Genomic DNA, 27,727 nt, shown 5'->3' with positions numbered 1-27,727 from the left:
CCTTACACTTAGCCCATACTTATTCCCTAATTACTTTGTGTCTCAGTCTAATCGCTTCCTAAGTACATTGCAAGCTCCTTGGAGACCTTGCCTTCAATGTCATTGCTCAGGAGGCTTTACCTGGCCCCACGCTGGGACAGATCCCTCTAGTGCCCTGCACATGCCCTGAGATTTCTGTCTTTCTTTGCTCACAGCTGTTTCCAGGGCCTACCCCAGGATCTGGCTCAGGGGAGGTGCCGAGACTGTGGAGGGGTCAGTTGGTTGAGAGGGTGAATGAGTCCTCAAACACTGGTTGTATTAAATATTTAAAGAATCACCAACAGGGCATTAGCCAGCTGGATTTATTACTCATAAGTTTGCTATTAACCTGGTATAGCTGTATTTTAATACTAGAGTCATCAGATGAAGAAAGCAAATCTAAACAAGAAAATAATTTCCTGGTTATGTGATTATCACATACAGGTGGGAGTACCTACAGGAGGGGGGAAGAAGTGAAATAGTTTTGAAGGGACAAGCCTAAACAGCCCGAGTGAGCTTCCGAGTGTGCAAACAGTGAAACCTTCAGAGATTATTTTTACAAAAGAAATGATCAGACTACTAGCCTGTGTCTTTGAATAACCATCCATTCCCCTTTAAAGGCTTCAGATAGTCCCCCAGTGGGCATCACAAAAGTGTCCATCAGGTGCCTACTTGGTGTTTCTGTCAAAGCACCACACCACGTCCATTTCCTCTGGTCAATATTGCTCTTGGTCCTTTGATAGCCAGTAAGGTGCCTGCCGAGGGTGATACAGTAAATCTGGTGCAGTGACAGCCCCTGCCCTCCCCGTTGTGCTTGAGAAGCCAGTAGAATGGATTTAGCTGACTCCAAAGCCAGAGGTTTAGATCCTGGCTCTGACATTTGCTAGGTGCTGGACTTTGAACAAGTGAAGTCATCTCTGTTTCTTAGTTTCTTCCTCTGAAAAAATGGCACCTATGCCTAGGGGTATCATGAGTAGATATCATGAGAATTAAGTGACTCAATATAGATGACTTGCACTCATAAAATGCTAGTGCTTTGTTATTATTATTGTTATTATTCAGAATCCCTTGTTCAACCTGCCTTGATCCATGACCATTCTGGCAGATATTATCAGGGAACAATATTGTTTCATGGGTCACTGGCCCATGAAATAGAAAAGTCATGCTCCATCCTTCCCTAGAACTCTGTCTTCCTGAGGCAATACCATAGGCTTCCCACCAGTGTCCTCCATGACAGTGTTCCACCATGACAATCATGCTGTCCTCTGATTGTCAGAAGTTATTTATAGGGAAGGAAAGGAAAAGGAAGGTTTTGGCAGACTATTCTGAGATATGCAAGAAAAGGAAGCATAGTAGAAAAGCCAGGAGGAAGGTCTGACAAAGATAATATAGTGGCCAAAGGAGCCCTTAACATTTCAGAAGAGGGAAAACCCCTGGGATGAAATTCAGACTTAGACCTTCTTTCTACTTCCTTATTTTTCAGACAAGATTTTGTTCCACTTCCCTGAGATCTTCCATCAAATTCTATGGTAGTCAAGGGTACTTTAACAGTGTCAGTCTTAAGTATTCAATTTGATACACCAGTTACTTAGACACAGTGAGACTCCTACTACACATTCAGGTGACATTTCAGTTTATTGTTTTCATGTTGTCACATGAAATGTAAACATTCCAAATGCAATCTCTTTTCCAAAATGTTTCAAAAAATCAGACCCAGTTCAGGTACCGTGGAAGACAGCTGTCATGGAGGAGGCATTGCTTCCCAGGGTACTGGGGAAGGCTTCCAGGTACAATCCACACCACCCACTCTTTGCTGTTGCTCCCATCCTTGAGGGTTTAGGAAAAGAGTCAGTGGGCTCTGAGTGGAAGCCTGGGGCCTCTCTCCAGTGACATACATGGGAAGGAACTTCCTGAACTCTATTTCAATACTTTTTGAGGCCTTTTCTTTTTCTTGTTTGTGTTTGGATGAAATGATATGGGGGTGCACGTATCTTCCCTGTTATAAATTCTGAGAGGGCAGAGGCCTATGTCTGCTTCTTCACCTCTTCCTCAGCCCCTAACACGCGCCTTCATGTGCTTTACATGTACCAAGTCCTCGATAATCCTTGGTAATGGATTATTATTTCAATGCGTGCTTATCTGTGCTCTATCTCATAAACTTTCTTAAAGTACAGACTGAGGGCAGCAGGTCCAGCCTGTACTTACAGAGTATGCCCTGTAAATCCATTAGGAATTATAGGCCAGGCACCGTGGCTCATGCCTGTAATCCCAGCACTTTGGGAGACCAAGGCAGGTGGATGGATTGAGTCCAGGAGTTCAAGTCCAACCTGGGCAACATGGCAAAATCTCATCTCGACAAAAAATTAGCCAGGTGTGGTGGTGCATGCCTGTAGTCCCAGCTACTCAGGAGCTACTTAGTGGGGAGGATCACTTGAGTCCAGGAGTTTGAAGCCTCCAGTAAGCTGTGATCTTCCCACTGCACTCCAGCCTGGGTGACAGAACAAGACCCTGTCTCAAAAAACAAAACAAAACAAAACAAAACCGGAATTGTGGACTTGTATGTGTAGTAAGTTCTTAACAAAACATTTATTCAGTTCAGTTAAGTTAATGAAGAGCCTCATGAAGAGCCCCCTTGGTCTCACTGAGCAATGGTGTCCAAGCAGGTGAGCATCATGTCCGAGGCAGCCAGGGGATGCTGAGGGGGCTGGCTCATCTCTGGCCTCTCCCCTCCTGGCCTGCCCTCTGTCCCACAGTGAAGATCCATCCTGCTTCTCTCTCACTTCCTCCCTCATAACGATTGTCTGGCATCTATCTTCAGGTACAGGAAGGGAGGTTGGGTGCAGGGGACAAGACCCTTCGGGTCCCTTCTATGACTTGAGAAGTGAGATTTGGGCAGCAGCCTGCACTTGTCTCAATTTGTCCATTAAGGAAAACCTTGAGAACTCAGAGATGAATGAGTAAATATCCTCTGAATGTGAAGTTAGAGGTATTTACTGTATTTAAGTGTGCTTACAAAGGAGCACTGTCTGAGGTCTGTGTCAGGAGTGGTGGGTTGGAGCCTCTGTCTCTGGGCACCTCTGCCGTGCACATTTGTGCAGTGTGCACAGATGTAGGTGTGAGCTGTTGGCTCCCTTCCTGAAGGACCTCTGTGGGGGTCCTCACTGAGTCCTCAGAATCAGTGGGCTCAGGACTTGCCCCATGGGGCAGGGGGCGGGTAAGGAGAGGGTCCTTTAGAAATGTTAAGGTGGAGTCCCTAACCCCCATCCCAGCTCTGAGCTTATACACTGACACTTTTAAAATGTGTCATCACCTTTGCCCACAAGTTTTCCTTAATAGCTTCAATATAACTACCTATATGTGCTTAACTGAAAGCAACACAATATGTGCAAATATTTCTGAGCCTGCCAGAAAGGCCAGCCTCACTGTGAGCATCAGCCCCCGGTTCAGGACTTGGGGACTGAGTAGTGTATATGTTTGTGCAGGTCGAAACAGTGGGGCCTGGGAAACCAAGTCACCTTCACCAGCTGCACCATCTCCGTTGCCACGGGCCGGGTAAGTACCTGTTGCAGGAAGCAGCTTTTGAGGTCTGGGGAGTGAGGATGGTGATACCCCACTGCCCTGTTGACTTCATTAGAAGTTCTCCCCATGGCAGGCTGCAACTTGGACCAAGAGTAAGGAGCCCTGCTAACATCAAATGAGCCAGGCATGGTGGCTCAGGCCTGTCATCCCAGCACTTTGGGAGGCCAAGGCGGGCAGCTCACTTGAAGCCAGGAGTTCAAGACCAGCCTGGCCAACATGGCGAAACCCCGTCTCTACTAAAAATACAAAAATTAGCCAGGCATGGTGGCACACACCTGTAATCCCAGCTACTTGGGAGGCTGAGGCAGGAGGATCACTTGAACCTCTGCAGGTTGCAGTGAGCTGAGATCACAGCACTGCACTCCAGCCTGGGCAACAGAGCAAGACTCCATCTCAAATAAATAAATAGATAAATAAATAAATAAATAAATAAATAAATAAATAAATAAATCTAGGAGTATTTCCTCCTGTGAAGTTTTAGTTAAGTCTTGAGTTCACTAACTTACAGTGTTCCACAAGACACCCTGACTTTCAGAATCTCCAGCACCTGAATCATTTTCAGAGCCTCTAGCAGGTTTTGTCTTTACTTACTGCTGCTCAGTTTTATGGTCTGTAAATAAGTGTGTAGATATATACTATGTGCTGGTCATACCAGGGCACTCCCTCAAAGCCATACGACTGAAGTTCCTCTCGAAAGTGACAGTCATTCTTTCTTATTGAATTTAGAAGGGCTTTGTAAACAGTCAGGTGAGGATTGTAATGTGTTAATATTACAAACGTCACCCCGTAAAATTATGTTGGCTCAACAGGTTATTTGGAAAGCAAATTTAAATATGTCTAAAGCTGGCCTGAATGGCTCTAATCTTATTTCTGTCTCTGTGTAAACCAAAGAAAGCCTCCATGTTGAAGGTTTATTAACCAAAACTCTGCATACGTCTCTCTTAGTTCAGCTGTATCACTTTGGGCAAACTACTTCGTCTCTCTGAGCCTCAGTTTCCTCACCTTAAAATGTCACTGTAAGGTTTAAATAACATCTGAGGAGCCTAACCCAGTGCCAGGCATCTTACAGGTGCTCAGGAATTCTTAGTGTTCTTCCCCCACACTTCAGCTCTCAGCCAAAAACAAAGCGAGAGAGAGATATGGTGAGGGTTTTTAAATTAAGAAATTTAACACAGAAAAGGAGCATACAACCTTACCAATATTAGACTCCAGTCTCTATTGGAATCTTGAGTTCATTGACTTACAGTGTTCCACAAGACACCCCGACTTTCAGAAGCTCCAGCACCTGAGTCATTTTGCAAACTAGAATGTTAGTGCAGGCAAGTACCTTCAGGACCACACATCAGTGGTTTTCAAACTTGTTTTGGTTTCGGATCTCTCTGAAAGAAAGCCTGCACAGAAGACAGTGGAGAATAGTCCCTAGAGACAGGGAGGAAGCTGGAGTGGGCAAGTGCAGCTGCAACCTCACCTGCTGGACCACCCTTTTACCTCTACCCTCTGTCCTGGACAGTAACCCCCACAGGGAGCTGTTGGGGAAGAGGGGGTTCCACAGAAACACTGAAAATACTGATCCTGGTCCTCAATTGACAGGTGAGGAATCTAACCTCACACTCAAGACAAAGAGGCCCAAGGTCACCCGCCAAGTAATTAGTGCAACTGGTGCAAGAGTCCAGTTCTGCCGGTTCCCTGGCAACTGGTGCCCTACTTTATCCCCAGTTGACCCCTTCCCCATCTGTCAGCAGACTCCATCTGAGCCTAGGAGGATCATAACTAAATCCCACTTCCATCCCTCTCCACCCTGCAAGGATAGTCTTCTACACACTCGTATCGCTTTCATAATTCTAGCTTAAATTTGAGACTAAAATAATGGTAAATAGCTCCATTTTGTCTTCGTTATGTTTTAACAAAGCTCATCTCTTTTTATTCCCCAGGAAAAAACCAACGACACCACTGAAGACAGTAAGTTAATTTTGCATTTAAAAGTGCTTCATATTTCCTGCAGTGTTTATTCTTATCCATTTATTTAAAGTTGAAAATGCTTCCAGCTATGGTGAACACAGCAATCTTAGCAACTGACATTGCTGCCCAAGCAGTCCAAGGGAAGCTTCAGATCCTCAGGTAGCCAGGGAGGATGCTCCTCCCTGGAGCATAGAAGGAGCTCATCCTCACTTGATCCCAGCAGCTTCACTGCGTGTGCGCAGCAGATCAGAGGGGCAGCCAGGTTCCCTGCCCTCTCCACAGGAAGTGCCTGTGTCCACTCCCCACCACAGCTAATGGTAGACCATTGTGTATCAGGCACACATATGCCTCACTAAACTCAGATTCTGGCCAGAACATGGTGAACCTGGGCCACAACACTACATAAGGGAGCCCACCTGGACCTAGTCCCTACTGTGAAGGCTGACATTTACAATCATTTAGCAAACACACAGAAAGGGGGGGTCATGAGACCAAAGCAGATGCCAGATGCCTGCTGTACATGGGTTACTATGTGGCAGCTGCTGGGGGGTCATGATTTCCATCAACCCTGTTGACAAGGCAGGGAGGTTTCTGCACCACAGTGACATTGCTCCTTCATAGGACACTTCTGGCTGTTTGTTGCTTAATGCAAAGGTTGAACTAGGGACTGTGGGTTTGTAATTGTTGTCATGATTCAAAGAATAGCAATGCATCAAAGAAAAGTGCTGCCAAAATATTTATTTTAATAATATTGCTCTGATATTTATTTCCACATTCTGCTATATTGAATATCCTTGCCTTTTTTTTCTTTTATATAGACTCCAGTTGCCTCTCAACAGAATGCTTCAAGTGTTTGTGAAGGTAAAATCTATTATTTTGAAGGATGAGCATGTCCTCTAAAAGTTATTTTAATTAAGGATTTATATATACACATTTATTACATTATTTTTGGGGCAATTGTAAACATGAAACTCAATTTTCTAAACAAAATAGTTTTTGCAATGAGCAATGAACAGCAAAACTAGCTCAGAACCTCAGCATGTTTAGAGTAGGCTACAGAATGCATGCAAAAACCTGCCTGTTGGCAGACAGATATGACTTGCCAGGCAATAGTGCTAGGACCTTACATAGATGTGAAAACTAACGTACAGCCATTCACATGTTTTAGAACTAATAGCTTACTTAAAGTAATGAAAATTTTAAAAATCTGTTTATTTGAACAAGTTCTTTTGCTAAGTTTTCAAGATAATGTTTTCAAAGTTCAAATGTCTGTCTTAGTACATCTTCAATTGTTTTTCTTCCTTTTTTTTTTTTTTTGGAGTTAGGGTCTCACTTTGTAGCCCAGACTGGAGTGCAGTGGTGCATAATTATAGCTCACTGCAGCTTCAAATTCCTGGGCTCAAGTTGTCTTTCTGCCTCAGCCTCCTGAGTAATTTAGAATTTCTTCCTTTATCATCACTCAAAAGTCTTATATATATTTTTAGAAACTGCTCATGTTAAAAAAAATTGTGTTTGGAAATTACTGGAAAAAAATAGAAGAATCATCTATAATATCAGCACTTAAAACATTATATAGAAGTTCATGCCCTGTACCCATTTAATTCCATACTTGAAGATACCCAGGGTTAAAAATGTAGTGAGTATTCTCCCTCTTCCCTGAGTTGATGTGCGTATATCTACATAAAGCACTCTCCTTTCTCTGATGATGGACAGTGGATCTTTTCTGAGCATGCACTGCAACTCACCTCTCTGCTTTAATGACGCCATTAGGTTTTTTCATCCTGTCTCCCATATCTTGCTTCCCTAGGCTATTTCTGAGGCATCACCCCTTTTCTGCTGTATTGCTTTCTTCTGCCTTCCCTTTGAGGCTTTTGTCTTTTCTGTCCTTCCATTCCTTGCAGCCTCTCAGACCTGCTGAGTCCAGATTGTGGAGTGATAGTGACTTCAGGGGCTCTGAGCATCTGTAGGAAGTAAGTACAACCTGTGCAGACTTCATGGCTACAAGAGCCTCCAAAACCCAGGAAAGAAGCAGGGCCCAAGGCATGTCCACTGCTGCTTAGGTGTCCTCATTCTCAAAGGGTTCCCAGTACAGGAGCCTGCCAGGCATGCCCCCTCCTTTGTTATTTATTTCAAGAACATAGGCAATTACCATCCAAATGCAAAGTGAGTGAGTGGCCTCTACTAGCCTAGGAAGGAATCAGGATGGCGGAGGCAGAGCAGGTGTGGTCAAAGCTTATAGGCTGGCAAGACCTAAAGTGTTCATTGTTTCTCCTTCTGAAATTACCAAGTTTTAATGTCATGAGCAAAACATCTAACATAGAGGTTTGAAGTAGCTTGCCACAAATTCAAAATACAATCTTCAGAGGTTCAAGGTTTCCAAGCTTTAGTGCACCACTGAATGGTAAGAAACCCTGACGTCTATCTTACCATTTATTTGAATCTTTGAGTTCTTACTACTTTTATTTCTTTGGGGTTTCTGTAGTTCTCAGCCTTTCTTCCATGCAGACTCACACATGAACATACCAAGATTTTAACACACCCCACCCCCCAACGACAAATTTGAGGGAGAGTAAAGTATTAAAATAATTTGTGATCACATTTATTAATGGTTCAGCAGTAGAGTTCACTATGGGCTTCAACATAAATTTCTTACACTTCAGGTTTATGCTCATTTCCCACCCTTTCCTCTTCTGCTCAGGAAAACACTGAAATGCAAGTGAGATTTATATTATTATAGGGATAACCTTGAATTTGATCCAATTAATTTTGCAAAAAGAGATCATTTATGAACTCAGTAGTGTGCCTCTTATCAGTAACACACTGCTTATACCACGTCTTATGACTAATCAAGACCCACCAGGGTGTTGTCTCCACCTGTGTGGAGGCCACATGGCAAGTAGAGGGTGAGTTGTTTAGAGGGTGGCTAAAATGTTCTCATCTTCTGGCTTCCACCTATACTTACACACTTAAAGTTTCAGGGCTCGTGGGTTCAGTCTCTATGTACATTGCCAGTGGATGAACGCAGAAGTGGTAGGATGTACCTGTAACACTGCTGGGAGGGAGTCCTGGTCCTAATAGCACAACCACATCAACAGACTGGCAAGTGCACAGATCCATGACATCTCAGTAACTAAGACATGTTCCCGGGAAGACTTCTGATCACATTTGGTTCTTCTCAGCTGATGTTGCTGGGTTTTGGGATGAGAACAGACATTTCACTCTAATCCTAATATGATAATTTTCCTGATCCAGAAAAACCTATACCTGCTGAACGCCACCGAGGGTCAAGTCACAGACAAGAAGCTGTGCAGTCACCAGTGTTTCCTCCTGCCCAGAAGTAAGAATCCTTTCCTTTAAAGATCAGTTTCCTCTTGTTGCTGCAGGAATTAACATGTGCATTGTTTCACTGCACAGTGACACTGATTTGCAGTGCTAGGTAAAAATCCAACATTTCATTGTTTTGCAGTTACATGTTAAAAGGTGTTGAGCAACTTTAAAATAACTGTGTAGAGTTGCAGAGACCTACTAATTGGGTTAATTATTGAACTTGACTAAAATACAATACTTTAGTCAAGATTTCCTCCTTTTTCAAAACTAAAAGGAAGAGTCTTACTTATCTTTAAGGTTTTGGTGCCTCTTTTATCTTTAGATACATTTTATTGGCCATTTGTATTGATTTATTTGTGATGTGCCTGTTCACAGCATCATCAGTGTAAACAAAAAGTCAAACTTACTCATATTGTGCTTTGTCCTTTAATTATCTGAATTTCTTTCTTGCAGACAAATCCACCAAAAACCCATACCTCTGCCAAGTAAGTACAACGAAGCCATGTAGTATATCAGGGAGTGGTCGAGGCTGGATCCTAGAGTCTGATAGGCCTGGGTTCTAACACAGCACTGTCGCTTCCAGCTGCGTTATCCTGGCATCTTCTCCCACTTGTTTTCTTACCTGTAAAATGGGGCCAAGAATGTTTATTTCACAGAGTTGTTTTGAAAAGTAAATATATTTGAGGCAATTTTTAATTTTTTTAGTAGCGATTTAATATTTTACTGATCATGCATCCTTTTTTAACTTTTTTTTTTTTTACAAAAACAATACAGCTGTTTTCAAAATAATAAGATCAAGTAAAACAACATATGGGAAGCACCAGCTATAGTGTTTGGTTCTAAACAAATAATACCGATTTAAATTAAGTCAAAATACATTTTAAAGATCACAAAATATGTCTACAAAAGGTACCTTAAAAAGAAGATACGGCAAATATCTGGATAATTTTTCCAAGGCAAACATCACCCTAAAAATATATGAATCGGATAAGTCAGGCTCACAGAACGTAACTGCCCAAACCTTAATTTGCCTGTAACTCAATGTGGGAAAAAAGGAAGAAAAAAACTCTGCTTTACATAGATAATTTGGGATATATTCCAAAATAATAAAGCTTAAATCCATTTAAATAAACAGTAATTGTCCACATGCAAAATTTTTATGCATTTTTTTTACTAAACATAAATTGGCTTTTTAAATTTTTAATAATATTCATCTTAAATAAATGAAACTTTTACTAGTTTTTTAAAAAAATTCTGACAACACAAAGTGAAAATGACTTGGCTACAGAAATTTATTTTTCATTATTTAAAAAGGTTTATTATACCTTTTACCGTTTTTCAAACCAAGTCATTCATTCAGTTGTTAGTGACCATATGCCGTGAGCCAGGCATTGTTCTAGGCACAGGAGATACAAGGATGAACGAAACAAATAAAGACCCTGTCCTCATGAAGCTTATATTCTATTGAAGGAGACAGAGAGTAAAAATAAACGCACAAATAATATCATATCAGGTAAATGCTGAAGTGCTATAAAGAAAAATACAGCGCAGCAGCAGGGGTGGGTGGCAGAGAGTAACGGAGGCAGGGAGGGCTGCTGCTGTAGACAGGGTGGTCTGAGAAGGCCTGTTCCATAAAATGGGCATAATAGCTCATTCCACAAAGAGCTGGTGAAAGGACGAGATGCGCGCATGTTGAAAACAGAATAGGCCTAGCACATTCGGGTGTCAGAAAATATTAGCCATGGGTACTCTTCCAACTGCCAGAACTGCAGAAACCACCAACTGCCCTGCACTGTGCACCTAGGGAAAGTCTGTTCACTCACTCACCTTTGCTGCTCTCACCTGGGAGTGCTGTTCCCCTCCTATTAGAATACATCCTTCCTTTTGGCCCATCTTTGTTGGGCCTGCCAAGCCCTCACTGCCCCCTCCTCTTACAATGGTGGCTGCCTTCTCTAAACATCCAGGGCACTATTATCTGAAGCACTTAGTTTATCCAGAATTCTTTCTCCTGCAGATTTCCCCATCTTAATAAAGGACAACTCTGGTTGCTGTTGTCAAAAACCTTAGAGTCACCCTTGACTTCTCACTTGCTTTCTTCACACACCTTCCAGCTATTCCTTCAGAATAGATCCAGAATCCAACCACTCTCACTACTTCCACTGCTGTGATCTGTCCAAGTCACTGTCATCTCCTGCAAGAACACCAAACTGGCCTCCCCCACTCTGCTGTTGCCACCCTCTGTTTCCAGCCCAGCAGCTGGAATGACCCTGTTAAAAGATAGGCAGATCATGTTACCCCCCTGTTCAAAACCCTCCAAAAGCTTCCCTTATCATGTTCATTACAGCTCTTGAGTCATGTTAAGGGTCCACCAAGTCCTATAAATCTGGTCCCTTCATTGCCTCCTGTCTGACTGTATCTCTTACTCTTCTCCCCTTTTCTTACTGTACTCCAGGCACAGTGGCGCCCTTGCTGTTCCTTAGATATGCCAGGCCTTGCCTTCACAGCTCCCTCTACCCGGGACATTCTTTCCTGGGATGTCCAGTGCCTCCTCCCTCTCCACCTGCAGATCTCACCCAAATATTCTTCCTTTCCTGATTTATTTTTCTTCATAGCATTTATGACCCTCTAACATTATATATATATTTTTTACTTATGTCTTTATTACCCATCTCAATCCATTAAAATTTAAGTTCCAGGAGAGCAGGGCATTTTGCTGTTTTGTTAACTGCTGTATATCCCCAATGCCTTTGATCCATGGCAGAGAAACAAGAATGAATGAATGAATTAATGAATTAATGAATTAATGAATGCAGATAAGTCTTTTTCGTATTTCACATGTTTCCACATTTAGACTGTAAACTCTTTGAGGGAGTTGATGCCTGAAGTCAGCAATTCTCAGACATTTTGGTCTCAGAACCACTTTAACACTCTTAAAATAATTGTAGACCCAAAGAGCTTTGGTTTACATGTTTCTATTGATACCTAGTATTTTAAGAATTAAAATTGAGACTTTAAAACATTTATTAATCCATTTAAAAATAATATTAAACTCATTACATGTTGACATAAATAATATGTTTATGAAAAATAACTATATTTTCCAAACAAAAACAATTTAGGGAAAAGAGTGGCATTAGTTTACATTTTGTAAATCTCTTTAATGTATGTTACTGCAACATAACAGAGACTACTGGATTCTCATCTCTGTTTCTACATTTAATCTGTTGCAATGTTTTTCTGGTGGAACTACATGAAGAAAATTGGGTTTCATAGTGATAGGTAATTCGAAAAGAAAAGACCTCTTGAACCACCTGAAAGGATTTTCGGGATTTCCAGGGGTCCTTGGACCACACTTTTGGAACCATTGCCTTAAGGATTTTTTTTTGGTGCATGTGTCCCCGGCAGCACCTAGTACAGTGTTAGGGTATAGGCATAGAAAGAGTTCAAGAAATATGAAGATTAATTGAAGGACTTTTCTGATCCCTTTCAGGATTTACAGAAGGGGGAAACCCAACTGTGGATGGGCCCCTACCCAGCTTTTCATCTAATTCCACTATTTCAGAACAGGTATGAAATGAACTCTTGATGTCACTAAATTGTTACCAGGAAACTGCAGGAAAGAGCATGTCTTCTGAGAAGAAGACATTTGGAGTGAACCTTGAGAACAGAGACTGTATTTTACATCATTATGTGAACTGTCATTTGGTAATAGGGACAGAATACCCAGTTGTTTTTTTTCAATGACTAAGACATTGCTCCAGTTAATGTTTCCTCAAAACTAGCAAGGAAATGTGTTTTCATTATTCTTCCTCTCACATAGATTTTACTTAAACTTTGTAATTTCCTCCAAATAGATCTGTAGAGGCTGATGATATTAAATCACATATAACACAGCACAGTTTATAAAGGGACAGAGAAAGGACTCTGTGTGCCCTTGGGCAAGTCTTTCTAAGTTTCCGTAAAAATATATGTAAAAATGTAAAATACGGATAATAGCATGTGTCCTTCTTGCCTTCAAAGAAGGCATATATCCTTTCTTGCAAGAATCAAATAAAATAATATTTGTAAAAATGCTTTGGAAATTGTAAAGCACTCCACAAAGTAAGAGCAATAAGAGCACAATGGAAAGGGGGATTATTACTTATTTAGGAGAAAGAAAGAAATAATTCAGGAACCTAGCTAAGGCCAAATGAAAAAAAATACAAAAAACAAGTTAACTGTATAATCCTTGTGTTTGATCAAAGGAAAAATAAAACTCATCTTAAAATTATTGGTCTAAATGTAGAGGCCTGTCTTGATAATGCAAATGGGTCTTTGTTTCTAGTACACAGAAATTAGAGTTAAGTAGGGACCATCCCATGCTGACCAGTGCCCTCCATTTCACAGGAAGCTGGCGTTCTCTGCAAGCCATGGTATGCTGGAGCCTGTGATCGAAAGTCTGCTGAAGAGGCATTGCACAGATCAAACAAGGTCTGATCATTTTTATTATTTATTATTTTTATTTTATTTTATTTTATTTATTTGTTTTGAGATGCAGTTTCACTGGAGTGCAGTGGCTCGATCTCAGCTCACTGCAACCTCTGCCTCCCAAGTTCAAGTGATTCTCATGCCTCAGCCTCCCAAGCAGCTGGGATTACATGTGTGTGCCCCCAAGCCCGGCTAATTTTTGTATTTTTAGTAGAGACGGGGTTTTACCATGTTGGCCAGGCTGCCCTCGAACTCCTGACCTCAGTTGATCTGCCTGGCAGCCTTGGCCTCCCAAAGTGCTGGGATTACAGACGTGAGCCACCGCGCCCGGCCAAGGTCTGATCATTTTTAAATCACATGTTTTGCCCTCAGCCTGTAATAGACGCAGTTGTCGTCCTTATGATATGCTAATTAAATAATTGCAACAAGTGTAGATACAAGGATCTTTTTCCTTTACTTACTCAAGGGAAACTGCTATCCCCTCCTCTCTTTCAAGTTCCTCCATCTCATTTCTACTTGTCCTTTCATCTCCTCAAGGACCCACAGCCTCCACTGCCCTCCAAACAGTGGGAGACGAGAAGGCTCCAGGGGAGGTCTATGGAAGGCTTGGTGCTGCATGAGCTCCACTGAGGAGTGAACAGTGACAGGCTATTTTGGATCAATGTGCAGGATTAAAAATTTGAGTCAAGATGGCAAACAAACAAACAAACAAAAAATACCTGGAAGTAAATGTTTGGAGAGCCCAACTTCAATCATGTAGGAACACCAGGGACAGCTTGGACAATTCAAGATTAAAGTGACACTTCTTCTTTCTCTCTTCTCCTCCCATTTTCTTTTTCTTTGTTTTCTTGCACTCCACTTTGTCAGAATATATAGCATTTACATACTGTTCTTCCTCACCCTTGTTTTAGTCCTAGCTCTACAAGTAAATATATTAGTGTGTTCCGTCAGTCCTTTGGTGGACTTCCACCATTGTCTCTTTCCTTTGATGAAGTGAACCTGTAGTAGATTCTGAGGAAAAATCGTGTTTACATTATTCCCTGAGTTCTTTCATATTCAAAACTATTTTCTCAGCCAGGCGCAGTGGCTTATGCCTGTAATCCTAGCACTTTGGGGGGCCGAGGTGAGTGGATCACTTGAGGTCAGGAGTTTGAGACCAGCCTGGCCAAGATGGCAAAACCTCATCTCTACTGAAAATTTAAAAATTAGCCAGGCATGATGGCGGGCGCCTATAATCCCAGCTCCTCGGGAGGCTGAAGCAGGAGAATCGGTTGAGCCTAGGAGGCGGAGGTTGCAGTGAGCCGAGATCATGCCACTGCTCTCCAGCCTGGGCAACAAGAGTGAGACTGCTGTGGGGGAATAAAAAGAGAAAGAGAGTTAAAAAACTGTTTTCTCATATCCTAGTAGTTGAAAGAAATCTTGGCTGGCTATAAAATCCTTAATTTGAGTTTGAAAAGTGTTGCTCCACTAGATTGTGTTGTTCTGTATGAAGCTCTTGAGAAGTCTGATACCAATGTGACTTTCTTGCCCTTCTATGTAATTTGATACTTTAGTCTGGTGGCTCTGCAGACTTTTTGTTTTTAAAGTCTAATCATTTTACCAGAATATATCTCTGAGTTGATAATTCCAAATCAATTTTCTCAAGTAGACAGAAGCCCTTTCAATACGTAGATTTAAGTTTTCTCTTATATCCAATAAGTTTTCTTAGATCGTAGTCTTAAAGGGTTGTTCTGTTCCCTTATTTGTTTTTCTTCTGCAAGCACTCAATTTACATGCGTTTTGGATCTTTTTTTGTCATTTTTTCTCCCATCACTGTCTTTGATTCTATGGTACTTATTTTATTAAATCCCATTTTCTCTCCTGGTTGTTTCCACACCTTCCTTCAAGTGTCATTTCTTAAATCTTCATTTGAAGCTCTCGTCCCTTGCACATCTTATAATTTTTTCTTTGTTGAGATAGGCTTGTCTTTTTCTTCAGTTTCTTTCCTGAGTTTGATCAACTCTTGTTGCATTTCATTCTGCTTTTTGTCCATCTTTTGTTCGTAATTTTTTATTTTATGATTCTAAATATTTTTATTAAAAAATTTAATAAAATTTGAATTACTGTGTTACAGTTTGGGGATTTTTTTTTCTTTTTCTTTCTTTTTTTTTTTTTTTGATGTTGTCTCGCTCTGTCACCCAGGCTGGAGTGCAGTGGCACAGTCTTGGCTCACTGCAAACTCCGTCTCCTGGGTTCACGCCATTCTTCTGCCTCAGCCTCCCGAGTAGCTGGGACTACAGGTGCCCACCACCATGCCCGGCTAGGGATTTTTTTCTTATAAAAGTTCTTTGAGGACAGAATTTTCATAATGAGGTCAGTCTGACCCAAGATTTTAGTCCAGGGGCAAATATAAAATGAAAGTTTTGATTCCCAACCTCTGTTTTCTTCTTATAGTACTTATGAATGGAATTTGTTTGATACATTTTTTTTCATAGACAACTGGTGGCTATGGTTCCCAGTTCAAGAGAGTCCTCTAGATTTGATCTTAATGTGTCCCTTCACATATTTCTAAATTTTATAAACATAAAACCTTATTTAGCACATTAAAAAGCTAGCATTTAGCTGGGCATGGTGGTGCATGCCAGTAGTCCCAGGTACTCAGGAGGCTGAGGTGGGAGGATCACTTGAACTCAGGAGTTCCAGGCTGTAGTGAACTGTGATTGCACCACTGCACACCAGCCTGGGCAACAAAGTGAGACTGTTTCTAAAAATAATTAATTAATTATTACCTTTTTTTCAAAAAAGGCAAGCATTGATCTCACTCAGGATTTTCTATGAGTATATATTTTCCTGGACTATTTTCTTAGAAAATAAGAAGACAAGCGCTAATCAATAATAAAAATAATGTAGCTAAATAATTTACCTTTGGAATGTAATATAGGTGTTCTTCACAAAATGATTTTTTGAACCTGTAGAAATATAAGTAATACTAACCATAATTATGTTTTTTAAAAAAAATTAAACAGGATGGATCATTTCTTATTCGGAAAAGCTCTGGCCATGATTCCAAACAACCATATACACTAGTTGTATTCTTTAATAAGCGAGTATATAATATTCCTGTGCGATTTATTGAAGCAACGAAACAATATGCCTTGGGCAGAAAGAAAAATGGTGAAGAGGTCAGTGATTTCTTTTTAAATTCAATTATATAACTATGCATTGAGTATAATGACATCAAATACTGTATTAGATGCTAGAGATGAGGAGAAAGGATACAAAAGTACTTGTTCTAATGCTTGGATAAATGTCATAGAGAACAAGATAAAATACTATATTTAGGCAGTATATCCTATAAGAACACAGAAAAGGAAAAAGTCATGTGATGTACATGCTAGTCCTTTCATTCAGTTATTTAATGAGGTCAGTCTGACCCAAGATTTTAGTCCAGGGGCAAATATAAATCAAGGTTGAAATGTCAAGTTGAATTAAGGTTGTAAGAATTAGGGTCAAGTTCCAGACCTCCAAAGTCAAGACCTAAAATCTCAACTCAAGTACCAAGGTAGGTTACCAAGGAAGGATCCAGAAGAGATGCAGAAACTTGAGTTAAAACATTAGACTATAGCCCTTGTACCAGAATGAGCTTATGGGCCTGGAGCAAGAAAAAAAAATCACATGGGTCTTAAATATTAACCAAACATTAACTTTAATGCCTCTTTAATCTGGACCAAACTCAGTGCTTACCATATCTCAGTTTAGCCAGCCTGCTCCTATAAATGAACCCTGAAATATGAGCTGGAGTAACCCATGAATGGTCTAGAAATGCAGTGATACTTATTCTGGTTTTGAATTACGGGTTGAATTTAAATGGGTAGAATGTAAGTTGGAGGGAAGGAGAAGGAGAAAAATGGGAAGAACAATCTATGCAGAGAAAATAGCATAAACAAAATTCAAGGTAAGAAATATTTACTTTCAAGATTCCTTCAGAAAAAGGTACACCATTCCAAACCCAGCACCTGCTAGAAAATATTTGAATTGTTGGAAAGTGTCATGATTGCTGAAGTGTCTGTCTTCCCCACTACATGAAGCCAAGGACAATGTCTTTTCATCTCTGTATTTCCAGAATCAGAGCACAGTAACTGGCTTCAGTGTACACTTGATAAATAATTATTAAGCAACTGAATTGATTTGGTTGAGTGATTACAGGCAGGAAAATAGCATTTGCAAAACAAACTGAAAAAGTAATGTGTATTCTTTATTTTGACTTTTAGACAATTGTGGTTAAAAAACCACATATAAAATTTACCATCTTAATCATTTTAAGTGTACAGCTCAGTAATGTTAAGTATATTTACATTGTTGTGAAACAGATCTCCAGAACTTGTTCATCTTATAGAGCTAAAACCCTATACCCACTGAACAACAGTTTCCCTTTTCCCCCTCCCTTCAGCCCCTAGCAACCACGCTCTATTTTTATGAATTTGAATATTTTAGATACCTCATACAAGTGGAATCACACAGTATTTGTCCTTTATGACCAGCTTATTTAACTTAGCATGATGTCCTTGAGACTCATCCATGTTGTAGCATGTGTTAGGATTTCCTTCCTTTTTAAGGCTGCATAGTATCTCATTGTATCTATATACCACATTTTGTGTGTCTAACATCCATCAGTGGACATTTGTGTTGCTTCTACCTCTTGGCTATTGTGAATAGTGCTGCTATAAACACGGGTGTGCAAATCTCTCCAGGACACTGCTTTCAATTATTTGGGGGTATATACCCAGAAGTGGGATTGCTGGATGATATGGGTATTCTATTTTTAATTTTTTGAGAACCTCCCATACTTTTTTCCATAGCAGTTGCACCATTTTACAGTTCCACCAACAGCACACGAGGGTTTAACTTCTTCACATCCCCACCAGCACTTGTTATATTCTGAATTGTGTTGTTGTTTTACAGTAGCCGTCCAAATGGGTGTAAGGTAATAGATAGCTCATTGTGGTTTTAATTTGCATTTCTCTGATGATTAGTGATGTCGAACATTTTTCATATGCTTTTTTGGCTACTTGTAAGTCATCTTCAGAGAAATGTCTATTCCATTTTATAATCAGGTTATTTGATTTTTGTTGTTGCTGAGTTTTAGGAGTTCTTTATATTTCTGGATATTAACCCCTTATCAGATAAATGATTTGCAAATATTTTTCCCACTCCATAGGTTACCTTTCCACTCTGTTGATTGTGTTATTTGCTGAGCAAAAGCTTTTAAGCTTGATATTGTCTTGTCTATTTTTGCTTTTTTTGCCTATGCTTTTAATGTCATATCCAAAAAATCATTGCCAAATCCAGTGTCATGTTGTTTCCCCCCTACATTTTCTTCTAGAATTTTTATATTGGGGAATTTTATTTTGCTTTTAACAAAGTCTCAGATAATTTTAAAATGCAAAACTCTTGAATCTAAGGGCACTAATCAAGACCAATCTTTGGTTTTAAAATGTAGACTGCATTATCATTTAACATCCTAAAGCTTCTCCAGCAGTCTAGCTTTTCTATAAGAGGCTTAAGGGTGGGTGAAGAAGCTGTCCTGTTTCGAGGTCCTGAAATTCTCTCACAAATTTTGAACTCCCTGAGGGGCTCTGGATTTCGTTGTCCTGCTAGGAAACTCTGGTAAACAGGAATTCCTCTTGGCCTAATGAATCTTCATCTCCACTTTAGAATGAATAGACTAGAGCTTCACCTCACTTCCAACATATTCAGCCTATGGATTCCAAAATAAGTAATATATTACGGTAATAGCATCTGGAGGTACTGACAGTCAATTAAAACTCTTACTTAAAGTATCTATAATAAAAAGATTATGTCCCCTATACACTGAACATCTGAATGGAAAATTAAAGTGTTGGTTACTTGATGTCAATCATGTGGAGTTTTTTTGAAAGTCTGTGTGTATTTGTGTGTACATGGCTAGAAAAAGTAACCAATTCATCAACTATTTAACTGTTCATGCAGCTATTTTGGCATTGTGTGATACAATATTGAGTAATTTTACAGTTTTGACAACTGTCTGCTTTATCTTAGTGGCCAATACGTTGTTTTTCTGTCCACAAATACACTGAATGTATCTGTCTCAAATACACTGAATTAATAAAAACAGAAAAAAAGGAGAGTGAGGGGAAGCTGTAACTATGTTATGCCCAATTCTTTTTAAAATTAAATCACAAATATTCTTCAACTTCATTCCCTACTTCAAATGTTTCAACTCAGCTCAACTCCCTACTGCACACACTTCAATCCCCGAACACCACAACAAGGCAATACTCACAAATATTCAGGGACTAGAGGGACGGAATGAGATATTTGTTTGTGTAAGTACAGCAATCCTCTCCTATGCTTCCTAGGTTCAGGACACACTTTTTCCCTTGTAATCCACTTCAAAGAGATTGTGCTATTTCATTTTCTGGCCCTTGAGTCCATAACTTTAACTTTCAACTGCATTTGGTTTAGCAACATATTATGCCAAACAAGCAGAATGAATGTTTAATGGAATTTATAATGAAAGAATTTCTTTGGCAATTGCAAGATGGCTGAATGATTGAATAGGAAGTAAAGAATAAAGACTAAAGGTATTTGAAAGTCCCTGTCTCTTACCTCTCTCCCTGACTGAATATTCAGCTAGCCAATTATCTAAAAGACAACTGGTATTTCATTTGAAAATGTTGGCCAATATTCTGAATATTTTACTTTATTCAATATGTAGATACTTGGAAGTCATCCAAACAATTAATAAGCACTTAAAAATTTTACTGTGGATGTTTGTCTTTATCTAAAAAATCAAGAAAATAAAATCAATTGATAGTAACTGCTAAACTCATGGCACTGTTGTAAAGCAATCACCACTTTTAAAAAGTGATTCTAAATACATTTAATGAGTGTGAACTTGTAGCACTTTTGTATACTCAATGAATTTAATTTCATGATCTGTGTTACATTTGTTTTTATCTTTCCTTCAAAACTTTAACTATTTTTCAGAACAAAATTTGTGATAATTTTAAATTAAAACCCATAGACAACAAGGATCAAAATTTGCAAAAATAAGTATGTATGGAGAGAGCCTAGCATGAAATTTCATTATTAATTAGGCACTAAGTTAACTCTAAGCTTACCAGGAACCAAGTAAAAATGGAAATATGAAGGTTTATAAAGCTTTCTTTATTTGTTTAAAAAAGAAAACAAAACATAATTTTGTTTAGGAGATGACTATTTCCTTGTACTAAATTTCTAAGGTTAATTTATTACAACAATTCTTGTATTTCAGACTTGTGCAAAGTAAGAGATGATCTATGTTTTGTAAAGAATGTAGAAAAATGCGTTGTATGACAGTTTTACATTTAACAGTAAATAAAAAGCAATATACTATAGTATTTTATCATAACTCAGTGAAGTAATCTCTCTAAGTAGCTATGCTAATTGAGGCTATCAGTGTGTTTTTCTTCGTACTTAATACAGCAAAGTCCAAAGTCTGCCACCTTGAAGGTTACAGCCTTTGTTAAACTAGATTTTTTTGTGCAGAATGTCAGCTGGGGTGTAATAACTTTTACTAACTTGAGAATGAGAGAAGATGGGAGGAGTGGAGCTCAAAGTTAACACAAATGCCAATGTATAATTCATCTATGTTTTCTTCCTCTAGTACTTTGGAAGTGTTGCTGAAATCATCAAGAATCATCAACATAGTCCTTTGGTTCTTATTGACAGTCAGAATAACACCAAAGATTCCACCAGACTGAAGTATGCAGTTAAAGTTTCATAAAGGGAAAAAAAAGATCAATACCATTGCTTCAGACACTTTCCCAAAGTTTCTCCTTTTGAGAAAAAGTCCCAAAACTTCATATTTTGGATTATGAATCATCCAGTAATAAAATGGAAGATGGAGTCAGCTATTGAAGTGGTCATCCATTTCTTTTTAAGAAGCTCATGTGGACTTGTTCTACCTATTGCCTGACCTGATGAACTGTTAATATCTGGTGAGGTTGAGTTATCATGCTACTAATATTTTCCAAATAAATATTTTTATTTTTAAAAATAAGTGTAAAGTATATTATCAAAATAAGAAAATAATGCTCTTGCATAAAACAAAGTGGCTGGAAATTTAAACCTCCACAATGATCATTGGTACACTAATGTAGCTGGGCTCTCCACTGCCAATGCTTGACAATTAAGTCTTGGTTAAAATTTTAATTTGTAGAAAATAAGGTATTAAAGGTAATGTATGATATCTGTAAGTATAGGCAAGAAGGATGTAATGGTTCCTTTTTGTGAGCACTCTCAACCATGCGATATATATATGGATATGAACTTTCTGTAAGTTCTTGTCTAGGAGTATGCTGTTAGTTTTGCTTACTAAAGATAATTATACCCTCTTTGATCTACATGTCTATCAAATAGAACCTAAACTTGATATGAGGTTTGTATTAGTCCATTATCACGCTGCTAATAAAGACATACTCGAGACTGGGTGATTTACAAAAAAAAAAAAAAAAAAGAGGTTTAATGGACTCACAGTTCCACATGGCTGGGGAGGCCTCACAATCATGGCAGAAGGCGAAGAAGAAGCAAAGGTATGTTTTACATGGTGGCAGGCAAGATAGCATGTGCAGGGGAACTGCCCTTTATAAAACCATCAGATCTCATAAGACTTACTCACTATCACAACAACATGGGAAAACCTGCCCCCATGATTCAGTTACCTCCCACCAGGTCCCTCCCATGGCACGTGGGGATTATGGGAGCTACAATTCAAGATGAGATTTGGGTGAGGACACAGCCAAACCATATCAAGTTTCAAAGTGGAATGACAGCAAAGCTAGACTAAAAGCCAGTTCCTAGAGAAATATCCCACAAAACAAGAGCAGAAAAGCAGACATTGGTGAACGCCAAGGAATAAAAGAGATACCATCGTGGAGAATCAGGTCCAAGGTCTTAGATCATCCCAGAAATGTATCATACTTTGTCATATATTTCTACTGTGTACTTCAGACAGCAGTGAAATGATAAAGCAGCTAATTAAGTCTAATAATTAAATGGGGAACACACTTGGCCACTGCATAAGATAGCAATCTATGAAAGTATGTTGAAAGGCCAGAAGGTAATAATTTCAGGGTAACTCATGACTCACTTCTAAAGATAATTGTATATTTAAATGTCATAAGCTTTCATAATTGCCACCTATGTTACAGATTGAATTGTGGTCCCCCCAAAAAGATATGTTGAAGTCCTAATCCATAATGCCACATATCTCAGAATGTGACTTTATTTGGGAATGAGGTCTTTACAGATGTAGTCAAGGTAAGATGAGGTCAGTAGGGTGGGCCTTAATACAATGGCTGGTGTCCTTATAAAATTAGGAAATTTGGATGCAGGCACAGAGAGAAGACTATATGAAGAGACACACAGGAAGAATACTACTGGCGTGATTCCATCCTGTATGGCTGTTCTCTTGAGCAGTGGTCGTTTATCTCCGTCTGCTTTCTCTCCCACCAAAGTGTGTGCCGCCACCTGATGGAAGATTCGATGGACATGGACGTGAGCCCCCTGAGGCCCAGAACTATCTTTTCAGTTGTGAACTAAAGGCTGACAAAGATTATCACTTTAAGGTGGATAATGATGAAAATGAGCACCAGTTATCCTTAAGAATGGCCAGTTTAGGGGCTGGTGCAAAGGATGAATTGCATATTGTTGAAGCAGAGGCAATGAATTATGAAGGCAGTCCAATTAAATAACACTGGCACCTTTGAAAATGTCTGTACAGCCAACAGTTTCCCTTGGGGTCTTTGAAATAACACCACCAGTGCTTTTATGGTTGAAGTGTGGTTCAGGGCCAGTACATATTAGTGGACAGCATTTAGTAGCTGTGGAGGAAGATGCAGAGTCAGATGAAGAGGAGGAGGATATGAAACTCTTAAGGATATCTGGAAAGTGATCTGTCCCTGGAGGTGGTAGCAAGATTCCAGAGAATAAAAGTAAAACTTGCTGCTGATGAAGATGATGATGATGATGATGATGATGATGATGATGATGATGATTTTGATGATGAGGAAACTGAAGAAAAAGCACCATTGAAGAAATCTACATACTCCAGCCAAAAATGCACAAAAGTCAAATCAGAATGGAAAACACTCAAACCCATCATCAACACCAAGATCAAAAGGACAAGAATCCTTCAAAAAACAGGAAAAAACTCGTAAAACACCAAAAGGGCCTAGTTCTGTAGAAGACATTAAATCAAAAATGCAAGCAAGTATAGAAAAAGGTGGTTCTCTTCCCAAAGTGGAAGCCAAGTTCATCAATTATGTGAAGAATTGCTTCCGGACAACTGACCAGGAGGCTATTCAAGATCCTGGCAGTGGAGGAAGTCTCTTTAAGAAAATAGTTTAAACAATTTGTTAACATTTTTCCATCTTATTTCATTTCTGTAACAGTCAATATCTGGCTGTCCTTTCTATAATGCAGAGTGAGAACTTTCCCTACTGTGTTTAATAAATGTTGTCCAGGTTCCATTGCCAAGAATGTGTTGTCCAAAATGCCTGTTTCATTATTAAAGATGGAACTTCACCCTTTGCTTGGTTTTAAATATGTATGGAATGTTATGATACGACATAGTAGTAGCAGTGGTCAGAACATGGAAATGGTGGGGAGACAAAAATATACATGTGAACTAAAACTTGGCATTTTAATAAAGTAGCATGGTTTCTATTGAAAAAAAGATTACGACATGAAGATGAGGGACTGGAGTGATGCATCTGTAGGCCTGGGAGCACCAAAGATTGCCTGCAAACCATCAGAAGCTAGGAAGAGGCAAGAACAGACTTCCCTCCGGGTTTTAGAGGGAGCATGGCCCTGATGGCACCTTGATTTTGGACTTCAAGTGTCCGGTACTTGAAGACAATAAATTTCTGGCTTTTTAAGCCACCCAGTTTATTATGGCGGCCATAGAAACCTAATAAAATTTATATGCATTTTTTACATTCAGGTATATAGGGGTTTGGGAAATTTTGTATGGAAAGATTTTTTTTTCTCCTTTTAGGAAAACCATTGAATCATTTTGAATGTACTAGAAAGGATGACTCACAATTTAAACTGGGAAACTGGGGTAATTTTTTGGTAAAGCAAAGCATCTGTTTGTAGTATGTGGCATCAGCTCTCTAGCTTCAGTTTTCCTCAGTGTTACATGGAATTATTTTCTATTTAAGTAAATCCTCATTAATTCCCACTGCTACCACAGCAACCCTGGCTCTATAACAACCTCTTCTGCCTCATTCTTCCTCTCCTCCTCCAAGTGTCCTACTCCAGCTAGGTAATAGCATAGCTGTTAAGATTATACTAATCCTCAGTTGGTTGACATACAGTACTGCGTGGTGGATTTCTTGGAGCAGAGGCTGGGAGAATTTCTGAGAGATAGGCCATTCTCTGCTAAGGGCTCTACTCCTCCCCAAAGCTGGGAGAACTACCCAATCCAACATGCCAGTCTTTTCCCTCATCTTGCAGAAGAGTCCACTGAGGGTGATCCCACCTGCTTCTCTAAAGCCCACCTCTGCAGGTGGTATTCTTGATGAGATTAGAAAAGTCTTTAAGAGGCTGGGCATGGTGGCTTACACCTATAATCACAGTAGTTTGGCAGGCCGAAGCAGGTGGATCACTTGAGGCCAGGAGTTCAAGACCAACCTGGTCAACACAGGGAAACCCCATCTCTACTAAAACTAGAAAAAATTAACTGGGCATGGTGGCACTCGCCTGTAATTTCAGCTACTACTCAGGAGGCTGAGGCATGAGAATCACTTGAACCTGGGAGGCAGAGGTTGTAGTGAGCCAAGATCATGCCACTGCACTCTGGCCTGGGCCACAGAGTGAGACTCTGTCTCAAAATAAACAAATAAGAAATTTCAAAACACCTGTCTGTGATCTCAATGTCTCAATGGCTGACAAACAAATGGTTTTGCATAAAGAAATTTTCAGGCAAGCTAGGTGGTGGAATAGGAGACACTAGTCAAGAAGTACATGTGTAGCAGCTGAAGAAGGAAAAAAAAACCACACCCCAGTTCTTGTCTTCTGTTGCAAAGTAGATTGCAGCTATGGTAGTAGGAAAGATTTTCAAGATTGTTCAAAAGGACAATAGACATGAAAAAGCTACGCCTGTGTCCAGCACAAGCCTGATTGTGTTATCATAAGTTAGCCAGGGCAATGGTTTGGAGACCTTGCACTCTGGGAGCTAAACTACTCTTACTGTAGTAGCTGGGATAGTCTTGCCTAAAAGAAAGTCCCAGAGAACAGAATTCAGTAATGTGAGGCAAAACCAGCACTACCTGAGACATGTTCTTAAAAAAGGACTGAATTCCTCTCCTTCAAAATGGTCTTAAGACACCATATAACTCAGCCTCTATTTCTAGGTAAGGGTAAACAATATTTTTCCAGTAATGATTCAAGAGCTTAAAGTAAGCTAGTTGTGCCTGATAAACATTACCTCCTACTCCCCTAACCAAAATCTTCTTTGCAGACATAAAAAGTGATCTGTGGATAACTCTTTAAATGAACCCATCTATAAATATTTTAGAACACTTAGTAATTATAATTGTGTATTAGGAAAATCTCAAATATTTTCTCTACATCTGTGGTTCTTAATCTTTTAGTAGTTACAAAATTCTTTGAGAATCTGATGAGAACTATGGGTCTTTGGCCTGAGGAAAAATTCATTTATGTATATACACAGAAACTCACATCAAATATCATGAAATTCCTGGGCCTCTGGGGCCTATCCATGGACAAAAGAGCCAAACATCCAAGACTAAGGACTCAACATTTTTCTTAACCTTTGATGCATCAAGATGGACATATTATTCTACTAAATATGTGAATGACCCTAAAAGTAACTCCTCCATTAGACGAGAAGGATATTGCTATGGTTTAGCGCAAGTTATTTGGTGTAAGTTGCAATAATTCTAATCCCAGCTTTACCAATAACAGATTGTGTGAACTTGGGAAAGTTATTTGTTTTGGTTTCTCTATTTGTAAAATGAAGATAATAATGCAACCTAGGCCAGGCGCAGTGGCTCACACCTGTAATCCCAGCACTTTGGGAGGCCAAGGCGGGCGAATCATGAGGTCAAGAGATCAAGACCATCTTGGCCAACATGGTGAAACCCCGTCTCTACTACAAATACAAAAATTAGCTGGGCATGGTGGTACATGCCTGTAGTCCCAGCTACTCAGGAGGCTGAGGCAGAAGAATCAGTTGAACCCAGGAGGTGAAGGTTGCAGTGAGCCAAGATTGTGCCACTGCACTCCAGTCTGATGACAGAGAGAGACTCCGCCAAAAAAAAAAAAAAAAAAGCAACCTACTTTATGTTATTGTTCCATGAGCATATTAAAAATTTTAAAAGCTAGTTCATTCCAAGATGGCTGAATAGTAACAGCTCCGGTCTGCAGCTCCCAGTGTGATCGATGCAGAAGACAGGTGATTTCTGCATTTCCAATTGAGGTACCTGGTTCATCTCACTGCGACTGGTTGGAGTGCAGCCCATGGAGGGCGAGCCAAAGCAGGGTGGGGCATTGCCTCACCCAGGAAGTACAAGGGGTCAGGGGATTTCCCTTTCCTAGCCAAGGGAAGCTGTGACAGACTGTACCAGGAAAATCGGGACACTGCCATCCAAATAGTGCACTTTTCCAATGGTCTTAGCAAATGGAACACCAGGAGATTATATCCAGCGCATGGCTCAGCAGGTCCCACGCCCACGAAGCCTTGCTCACTGCTAGTGCAGCAGTCTGAGATTGAACTGCAAGGCAACAGCCTGGCTGGGGGAGAAGCGTCTGCCATTGCTGAGGCTTGAATAGGTAAATGAAGCAGACTGGAAGCTCGAACTGGGTGGAGCCCACAGCAGCTCAAGGAGGCCTGCCTGCCTCTGTAGACTCCACCCCTGGGGGCAGGGCATAGCTGAACAAAAGGCAGCAGAAACTTCTGCAGACTTAAATGTCCCCCCCTGTGTAGCCTAACTGGGAGACACCTCCCAGTAGGGGCCGACTGACACCTCATACAGCCGGGTGCCCATCTGAGACAAAGCTTCCAGAGGAAGGATCAGGCAGCAATATTTGCTGTTCTGCAGCCTCTGCTGGTGATACCCAGGCAAAGAGGGTCTGGAGTGGACCTCCAGCAAACTCCAGCAGACCAGCAGCTGAGGTGACTGACTGTTCAAGGAAAATAACAAACAGAAAGGAACAGCATCAGCATCAACAAAAAGAACATACACACCAAAACCCCATCTGTAGGTCACCATCATCAAAGACCAAAGGTAGATAAAACCACAAAGATGGGGAGAAACCAGAGCAGAAAAGCTGAAAATTTTGAAAGCCA

General features: G+C 40.1%; 1 protein-coding gene and 1 pseudogene across 2 annotated transcripts in view; both read left to right on the top strand.

Annotated features, from left to right (window-relative positions):
• Positions 1 to 23,753, top strand: part of BLNK (B cell linker) — an 81,789-nt gene extending 58,036 nt beyond the window's left edge. For both annotated transcript variants that reach the window (XM_004049851.3, XM_004049850.4), the window contains 9 exons: positions 3,501 to 3,570; positions 5,529 to 5,556; positions 6,375 to 6,417; positions 8,809 to 8,893; positions 9,337 to 9,368; positions 12,374 to 12,450; positions 13,270 to 13,353; positions 16,356 to 16,511; positions 21,017 to 23,753. In XM_004049851.3, the coding sequence (XP_004049899.3) occupies positions 3,501 to 3,570; positions 5,529 to 5,556; positions 6,375 to 6,417; positions 8,809 to 8,893; positions 9,337 to 9,368; positions 12,374 to 12,450; positions 13,270 to 13,353; positions 16,356 to 16,511; positions 21,017 to 21,136 (695 nt within the window). In that variant the 3' untranslated portion in view covers positions 21,137 to 23,753. The remainder of the gene's footprint in view (positions 1 to 3,500; positions 3,571 to 5,528; positions 5,557 to 6,374; positions 6,418 to 8,808; positions 8,894 to 9,336; positions 9,369 to 12,373; positions 12,451 to 13,269; positions 13,354 to 16,355; positions 16,512 to 21,016) is intronic.
• Positions 22,885 to 23,747, top strand: LOC101138745 (nucleophosmin-like; annotated as a pseudogene).
• Positions 23,754 to 27,727: the final 3,974 nt, after the last annotated feature.

The sequence above is a fragment of the Gorilla gorilla genome, chromosome 8 (genome assembly GCF_029281585.2).
Source record: "Gorilla gorilla gorilla isolate KB3781 chromosome 8, NHGRI_mGorGor1-v2.1_pri, whole genome shotgun sequence".
Lineage (NCBI taxonomy): Eukaryota > Metazoa > Chordata > Mammalia > Primates > Hominidae > Gorilla > Gorilla gorilla.
This window is presented reverse-complemented; position numbering and strand designations above follow the sequence as displayed.